The following is a 9834-nucleotide window of genomic DNA, read 5'->3' on the forward strand; positions in this document are numbered from 1 at the left end:
AAAAAAATTTCATTCCAGCTGGTTCTGCTTGATTCCTGCTAATTCCGAATAAGTGTGACAGAGGCTTTACATTAAGCTTAAAACAAGTCCTGACTTCAACCCTATTGAAAATATATGGACCATGCTTATAATTCGAGTCCATGCCAAAAAAACAAAAGAACAAAACAAATTTAATTGAACTCTACCAATTCTACAATGAAGAGTCATGAAATATCCAACCAGAATTCTGCCAGAAGCTTGTTCATGGTAAACAAAAATGTTTGGTCAAGGTGTATCTTGTGAAGAGGCATTTTACCCAAATATTAGGTGTGCTGTATGAATATTTTTGACCATGTATGTATACTTTTGATCCTGTGTTGATTTCAGAAAACCCAAAGAAAATTGTCCACCGAATTCTAGTTTTTTAAAAATGTATGCTGTACATTCTGCCACAGAAAAAGAACAGTTCAGAGAAATCATTGAAAGCCCAAATATTGCCATGACATTCATATCCAAGATGACATTCATGTCAATATATACAGTGGTGCTTGAAAGTTTGTGAACCCTTTAGAATTTTCTATATTTCTGCATAAAAATGACCTAAAACATCATCAGATTTTCACACAAGTCCTAAAAGTAGATAAAGAGAACCCAGTTAAACAAATGAGACAAAAATATTATACTTGGTCATTTATTTATTGAGGAAAATGATCCAATATTACATATCTGTGAGTGGCAAAAGTATGTGAACCTCAAGGATTAGCAGTTAATTTGAAGGTGAAATTAGAGTCAGGTGTTTTCAATCAATGGGATGACAATCAGGTGTGAGTGGGCACCCTGTTTTATTTAAAGAACAGGGATCTATCAAAGTCTGATCTTCATAACGCATGTTTGTGGAAGTGTATCATGGCATGAACAAAGGAGATTTCTGAGGAGCTCAGAAAAAGCATTGTTGATGCTCATCAGGCTGGAAAAGGTTACAAAACTATCTCTAAAGAGTTTGGACTCCATCAGTCCACAGTCAGACAGACTGTGTACAAATGGAGGAAATTCAAGACCATTGTTCCCCTCCCCAGGAGTGGTCGACCAACAAAGATCACTCCAAGAGCAAGGCGTGTAATAGTCAGCGAGGTCACAAAGGACTCCAGGGTAACTTCTAAGCAACTGAAGGCCTCTCTCACATTGGCTAATGTTAATGTTCATGAGTCCACCATCAGGAGAACACTGAACAACAATGGTGTGCATGGCAGGGTTGTAAGGAGAAAGCCACTGCTCTCCAAAAAGAACATTGGTGCTCGTCTGCAGTTTGCTAAAGATCACCTGGACAAGCCAGAAGGCTATTGGAAAAATGTTTTGTGGACGGATGAGACCAAACTAGAACTTTTTGGCTTAAATGAGAAGCATTATGTTTGGAGAAAGGAAAACGCTGCATTCCAGCATAAGAACCTTATCCCATCTGTGAAACATGGTGGTGGTAGTATCATGGTTTGGGCCTGTTTTGCTGCATCTGGGCCAGGACAGCTTGAAGCGAGCAGTTCATGTGAGGAAACCCACCAACATCCCAGAGTTGAAGCTGTTCTGTACGGAGGAATGGGCTAAAATTCCTCAAAGCCGGTGTGTAGGACTGATCAACAGTTACCGGAAACGTTTAGTTGCAGTTATTGCTGCACAAGGGGGTCACACCAGATACTGAAAGCAAAGGTTCACATACTTTTGCCACTCACAGATATGTAATATTGGATCATTTTCCTGAATTAATAAATGACCAAGTATAATATTTTTGTCTCATTTGTTTAATTGGGTTCTCTTTATCTACTTTTAGGACTTGTGTGAAAATCTGATGATGTTTTAGGTCATTTTTATGCAGAAATATAGAAAATTCTAAAGGGTTCACAAACTTTCAAGCACCACTGTATAAACTTCTGACCACAGCTGTAAATTTAATTTAGTTTTCCCGTTAATACTGTGGAACGTATTGATTGCAGGATGAGTTTTATGCACATCCTCCCGTGTAACTGGCAGTGAAGCCTTACAAAATCAACAGATCTGATTTATGAGGAAATGGCCACACAAATAAACTATTTATACAGTTATTTACAGATCTACCATGTTCAGCTTTGATGACAGATTAGTTAATGCTATTAGAGATGAAAATAGTGTAATCTGATCAATCAGGGTTTCTACGTTGACACTGTAAAAGAACCAAGGATTGAACAATTTCTGAAAGGCTTTCACTTTCTGGCTTCTGGATTGCAACATAAATGGAAACAGGATTTTCTAAGCATATAAAAAATTGCCATATTACACAAACCTAGCATCTTGTTGACTTTTTTCCATACACTGGTGCCAAATGTAACAAAGTACACCATGTGTCCAAGCGGATTCTTGCAGTTTCGCTCAACTCCACAAGAATCCAACATTTTTTAAAAAATAAGTCCCACCGTGTTTTGCATAACATCATCCCAATCCTGTAGACATTTTATATGCTGGACTTTTCTAATAACAACGAGATGCTTTTGTTGTAACAACCAGATAGTTTCCCATAATAATGAGATTTTTGTTTCAAAGAACCCAATTCCAAAGTTGGGACACTGTGTAAAATGTAAACAAAAAAGCTATGATTTACAAACCATGGAAACCATATATTTAATTGAAAATAGAACAAAGACAACATATCAAATCTTTAAACTGAGAATTTAAAAAAATATATGCTCATTTTGAATTTGATGCCAGCAACACGTTTCAAAAAATTTGCGACAGGAACAACAAAAGACTGGAAAAGTCTTTAATGTTAAAAAAAACCAACCCCTAATTAGGTTAATTGGTAACAGGTCAGTAAGATGATTGGGTATAAAAAGAGCATCCCAGAGAGGCGGAGTCTCTCAGAAGTAAAGATGGGGAGGGGTTTCACTGCTCTGTGAAAGACTGCATGGGCAAACAGTGCAACAATTTAAGAATAACATTCCTCAGTGTAAAACTGCAAAGAATTTGGGGATCACATCATCTATGGTACGTAATATCATTAAAAGATTCAGAGAATCTGGAGAAATTTTTGTCTGCAAGAGAGAAGGCTGAAAACTGACATTGGATGCCTGTGATCTTCAGTCCCTCAGGTGACACTGCATTAAAAGCAGACACGTGTCTGTCGTGGAAATCGCTGTATGGGCTCAGGAACACTTCAGAAAACCATTTGTCTGTGAAAACAGTTCATTACTGCATCCACAAATGCAAGTTAAAACCAGATATAAACAATATCCAGAAACACCGCCACCTTCTCTAGGCCCGAGCTCTTTTACGATGGACTGAAGCGAAGTGGAAAATTGTCCCGGGGTCTGACGAATCAAAAGTAGAAATTCTTTTTAGAAAATCATGGACACCACGTCCTCCAGGCTAAAGAGGAGAGGGACCATCCGGCTTGTTATCAGTGCGCAGTTCAAAAGCCAGCATCTGTGATGGTACGGTATGAGGGTGCATTAGTGCACATGACATGGGCAGTTTGTAGATCTGGGAAGGCATCATTAATGCTGAATGATATATACAGAGTTTGGAGCAACATGCTGGCATCCAGATGATGTCTTTTTCAGGGAAGGCCTTCCTTCTTTCAGCAAGACAAACTGCATTCTGCACATATTACAAATGCATGACTCCAAAGTAAAAGAGTCCAGGTGCTAAACTGGCCTGCCTGCAGTCCAGATCTGTCTCGCACTGAAAACAATTTGTCACATTATGAAGCAAAAAATATGATAAAATAGACTCTGAACTGTTGAGCAACTGAAATTGTATATCAGGCAAGAATGGGACAACATTTCACTTTCAAAACTCCAGTTCCCAAACATTTGCAGTGTTGTTAAAAGTAGACGTGATGCAACACAGTGGTAAACATGCCCCGTTATCAAATTCAAAATGAGTATATATTTTTTCAAAAAGCTATAAAATTGCTCAGTTTCAGCAATTGATATGTTGTCTTTCTACTAATTTCAATAAAATATAGGGTTTCCATGATTTGTAAATCACCTCACTCTGTTTTTACAGTTTACACAGCATCCCAACTTTTTTTGCAACTGCGATTGTAATAATAAGCTTTCTCATAATGAAAAGATGTTCTGTTATAACGATGATATGCTGTTCTTATTTTAATGACATGTTTCCCATAATAGCATGATGATTTTCTCAGAATAAGGGTCTCTCATAACAACTTAATGCTTCTCCTGTATTAACAAAATGTTTTTCCTATAATAATCAGATGCTTTTCACGTAATGACGAGATGCTTTATTTCTAAAAAAATAAATAAATAAAAATAAATAAATGATTTTCTCATAACAAGATGTTTTCTTAGAATAATTAGGTATTTTCTCAGAACAACAGGATGCTTTTCTCATAACAATGAGATACTTTTCTTGTAATAAGGTGATGATATTCATACAATAAGGTAGTTTCTTCTAATAATGTGATTTTTCTCATAAAAATGTGATGGTTTCCTCATAATAAGGCAATGCTTTCTCATAATAATGAGACATATTTCTCCTAATAAGATGTTTTTTCATTATAACAGAACACTTTTCTGATAATATTGTGATGTTTTTTCATAAAATGAGATCATTTCTCATTATAATGTATTGCAATTTGAATGACGATATTTTTCATGAAAACATAAGGCTTTTCTATTAATAACATGATTCCCATAATAGTGAAAACATTTCTTGGAATCATAAGATGTTTTCTGATAATAATGAAATGTTTTCCTCATAATATGGTCACACTCCTCTCATTATAACGCAATGCATTTCTTGTGAAAATGTGATACAACAACAATATTCCCATAATAACTTGATTACTTTGAAAATCTCATCTCATTATCTGTAGCCGCTTTATCCTGTTCTACAGGGTCCCAGGCAAGCTGGAGCCTATCCCAGCTGACTACGGGCGAAAGGCGGGGTACACCCTGGACAAGTCGCCAGGTCATCACAGGGCTGACACATAGACACAGACAACCATTCACATTCACACCTACGGTCAATTTAGAGTCACCATTTAACCTAACCTGCATGTCTTTGGACTGTGGGGGAAACCGGAGCACCCGGAGGAAACCGACACGGGGAGAACATGCAAACTCCACACAGGCTCGAACCCGGACCTTCTTGCTGTGAGGTGACAGCGCTAACCACTACACCACCGTGCCGCCCCTACTTTGAAAATTATTGAGAAAATAATTTTCTCTAATAAACTGGTCTTTGCTCTATATGCAAAAGTTAGTAGACCTGAAGGTTCAATGGAAATAAATTGAAAAAGGAACAGAGACATACAGTGTGTTTGGCTTCAGTGATGTTCATTCATTATTACAAAAATGGTGACAGTGCATGATGAAATAATAACCATGGAAAAAATAAATATTTATTTTCCGGTAGTATTTCCTTTTCTGAAACATATTCTTGCTTGTTGGAATGACAAGTTGTTGTTGGGTTTTTTTGTCCATTGTGTGCCACTGAAAGTTTTAGTCTTGCATGTAAAAGTTATGAATTTGTACAAATTAACAGAACACAATGACAGATGGCCATCCAGCTCAACCTGAGTGCTTCACAATGTAGGTGGGTGTCTGTTAAATACAAAGCCAAATGTCAGTTGGTCTCTAGTCCTCTCAGGCTGAAATAATGTTGACAACCAGGCAGCGCTTAGCTCTAATGATGTATGGAAAAAGGACCCACTGAAAAATATAAGCACAGAAGTGGTTTGGGAAACATGGACAGTATAGTTTCTTCTTCTTCTTCTTTTAAGAAAGAGCTGGATTTTTTCTCTCAGTGAGAGCTTAGTTTATGTTGGATTCAAACTTATTAACTTTCTTGCAGTCTACATCATATGAATATGGTTACTGAGCTTCAGAGACACAACACAAAACCACAACACAACCAACGTCATTAAAGTAAACCTAAAACTACAACACAAAATCCAAAATCACAAACACAAAAACCAAAAACCCAACAGCAAAACGAAAAACACAAAAACTAAAAATACAAAAACACAATCAAAGCCCGTCCATCCATCCATTATCCATACACTGCAAAAAATAAAAATCTTAGTTAGTTTATTTGTCTATTTTCAAGGCAAAACATCTAGCCACCCTTATTATAAGACATAATTGCCCAACAAGCAAAACCTCATTTAGCTAGAAAGGCTAGTTTTTAGACAGTCCATCTTGAAAATCTTGTATAGACAAAATGTCTTGAAAAAGTCTTATTTTGGAGCACCTTTGAAAATAAAACAAGTTTTTTTTAAAACAAGTAAGTACATTTTGGACATTTGTCAAATGCGGTTCATCTTCTCATCTCATCTCATCTCATTATCTCTAGCCGCTTTATCCTTCTACAGGGTCGCAGGCAAGCTGGAGCCTATCCCAGCTGACTACGGGCGAAAGGCGGGGTACACCCTGGACAAGTCGCCAGGTCATCACAGGGCTGACACATAGACACAGACGCGGTTCATCTTGTTTCAAGAAAAAAAAAGTACCGTATGCTTGTTTTGGGAATAAATTAACTTTACTGAAATCTTTGAATCTAGTGCCCCCAAAATGTATTGTTGTGGCTCAGGTGGATAAGACGCCATACCATAAATCCGGACCCGGGTTCGATTCCGACCTGAGATCATTTCCCAATCTGTCTCTCTCCCACTCGTTTCCTGTCTCTACACTGTCCTATCCAATAAAAGGCACAAAAAAATCTTTAAAAAAAAAAAGAATGGCTAAATGTAAGAAGTACGATTTTGTTATAAGGACTATTTTGATTATTTTGAGTTAATCAGATCTTGCATAATAAGTTCCCCAATCTTATTTTGGAATTATTTCATCTAAAAACAGGTTAGATTTTTCATCTTACTTTAAGAAATCTTACCAAGTCAAATTTGACTAGTTCCATTGGCAGATTTTTTTCACCTGATTCAAGCAAATATGCTTTGTTTTAATCTTTTATTTCTTATTTTTGAAAGGCCATTTTTTGCAGTGTAACCAATTATCCTGTGTAGGGTCGCAGGCAAGCTGGAGCCTATCCCAGCTGACTATGGGCGAGAGGTGGGGTACACCCTGGACAAGTCGCCAGGTCATTGCAGGGCTGACACATAGAGACACACAACCATTCACACCTATGGTCAATTTAGAGTCACCAATTAACCTAACCTGCATGTCTTTGGAGGAAACCAGAGCACCTGGAGGAAACTCACACAGACACAGGGAGAACATGCAAACTCTGTACAGAAAGGCCCTCGTCAGCCACTGGGCTCGAATCCAGAACCTTCTTGCTGTGAGAAACAGTGCTAACCACTACACCACCGTGCCGCCCTCAACCAAAGTCATAATAGCAAAATTAAAAACACAGTACAAAAAAACAAAAAATACAACAGCAAAACTAAAACAAAAACAGTAAAACTATGAATATAACAGCAAAGAAACCCCCCAAAATAAAAAGCATCAAAACCCAAAAACATGACAGTAAAACTAAAAGCGCGACAACAAAAAACAGAAATACACCAAAAACAATACAACAAAAGTAAGAACACGAAAGCAAAAATGAAAGGGACATCATTTAAAACTAAAAGCACAAGAGAGAAACCAAAAATACAACAGAACACAAGTGTTGGCAGGCAAAACAAACCTTGCCCGGCCGCACTTATTTTATACCTATATGCTGATAATGGTAATATTTCTCAATCATCAGCTGTCAGGTTATAGTCCTATGAAAATCCATGACCTTGAGTTTGGCATTTCAAAGTCATTCAAGGTCAAAGGTCAAGGCAGCAACTGAAAGCTCATATGAGACTTCTTATATGTTGATAATGGTAAATATCTGTCTACCATCAACCGTTTTCAAGTTATAGCCCCCTGAAAATCCGTTACCGTGAGTTTGACCTTTCAAGGTCATTCAAGGTCAAAGATCATGGCACCAAATGAAAGGCCATATGGCAGTTCTTATATGCTCATAATAGTAAATATCTGTCTATCGGTAACCATTTTTGAGTTATAATGGAAAATATGCTATTTTGACCGATGACCTTGACCTCCCCTAACTTTAATCACCAACTGCTACGGAGACTGTCTAAGCTACCCCATCATTCAGCATATGGTTGGAAACAGAATTGAAAGATGCACATTTTGGTTTTGGGATGAAATCAAAATGATGAATTTGAAGAAAGTTATTGCAAAAAATGATTTTGACCTTTCCAGTGATCATGACCTTGACCCAATTATCCCCAAAATTTAATCAGGTAATCTACGAACCATTGCTCACTTACCCTGAAAATTTGAAGTAAATCAGTGCAAATGTCTAGACCTTAGATTGTTAAACGACAAACAAACAAACAAACAAACAAACAAACAAACAAACAAACACTGATTACAATACCTTGCCCCGCTGAGTCTGTTGCGGGTGAGGTAGCTAACAAACAAAACCACAGCAACAAAACTAAAAATGTGATAAAAAGCGGCTGTAGTCTACTCTAGACTTCTGTGTATATCAGACTGAGACGCTGCTCACACTGGACGATGTTCACCTTAATTTCCTGTCATTAACCAGTACCTACTACTCTCCCTAATCCTTCCTAACTTTACTCTTGACTATTGTAGGTGTCTCTGCAGCTGTCCTGTGGTGCATTTGTCCTGGACGCTGCCTTGTGCGAGGCCATAAACGTCCCCATGGACAAACTGAAGTGGACGTCACCGTTCACCAGCCACAGACTCAGCCTCCCGCACCTTTCCCACTCCAGCAGCAGGAGAACCGACAGTCTGGAGGTCCAGCACAGCTGTTCACCTCCACCTAAAGACTCTGATCTCTCTGAATCTGAAGACATGGTGCCTCACAGCCCCCAAACCGAAAGCATCTCATCTGGTTTGGGTGAGGCCTCGCTCTCACCCAGCTATTTGCAATCCAACATTTTAGGAAACGCAGACGCATTGGTCTCGCCTGGAGCTGTGCAGAGAATGGCGCAGGAGCCAGAGAGCATGGTATGGGCTACAGCTGTGGCCTTAGCGTGGCTTGAGAACAACTCAGCGAGCTATTTCATTGAATGGGAGCTGATCGCGGCCAAAGCGAGCCTGTGGCTGGATGAGCAGGAGGTGCCTGAGGGACGAGAGCTGGCAGCAGTGAAGGCAGCGGCCAATCAGCTCTTCATCATCCTCAGACACTGGGATGAAAACCTGCAGCTCAACATGCTGTGCTACAACCCCAACAGCATGTAGCTCTCTAAAGAACGCTATTGGCTGGTGGTTTTGTTGGGATTTTATCTTGTACAGCATCATGTGTCTGGTTTTACTTGATCCACACCCATGCAAGTTGTCAAACCGTCGGTCTTCTGGTTCAGTAAACAAAAAAACAACAAAAACAACAACAACAAAAACTGAACGGAATTTCAATTGTGATAAGTATATGGTATGCTGAGCTCTTGCACCTTTTTAATTCTTTTCATTTCTTTGCAGAAACAAAAGCACCACCGTTTCATTTCTTCAACATATTATCAAAATGCTGCAGTGTTGCAATAGCTTCTATGAAAGCCCATAAAATTAATTTCATTAAACGCTCTGTCTGGGTACATTATGCTTTGGTGCACTGGAGGTCCTAAAAAAAAAGATTCAGTAATTTGATGGTCAGTTATTCATAACAGAAGTTATATGCAAACCAGTAGATGGTTGTGATGGCTGACATGGATCCTGTTGGCGCATCCAGTCAGTGATGTCCATGCTGACGATGAAGCATGCTGTTGTTTCTTAACATTGTGCTGCTCGAGTTGCAGAAATGAAGCAGGATGTAATCTGAAGGTGTTTGTATTTGCTTCGGAGCAATTATGTACTGTAAATGTATTTTTATTTGGTGGTGTGT

The 9834-nt window shown here is 38.5% G+C and overlaps 1 protein-coding gene across 1 annotated transcript in view; it reads left to right on the forward strand.

Annotated features, from left to right (window-relative positions):
* vwa5b1 (von Willebrand factor A domain containing 5B1) overlaps positions 1-9197 on the forward strand; it is a 97786-nt gene extending 88589 nt beyond the window's left edge. Inside the window, exon 21 of the mRNA XM_060936786.1 lies at positions 8586-9197. Coding sequence (XP_060792769.1) covers positions 8586-9197 — 612 coding nt within the window. The remainder of the gene's footprint in view (positions 1-8585) is intronic.
* The last annotated feature ends 637 nt before the right edge of the window (positions 9198-9834 follow it).

Source organism: Neoarius graeffei, chromosome 13 (genome assembly GCF_027579695.1).
Source record: "Neoarius graeffei isolate fNeoGra1 chromosome 13, fNeoGra1.pri, whole genome shotgun sequence".
In the NCBI taxonomy this organism is placed as follows: Eukaryota; Metazoa; Chordata; class Actinopteri; order Siluriformes; family Ariidae; genus Neoarius; species Neoarius graeffei.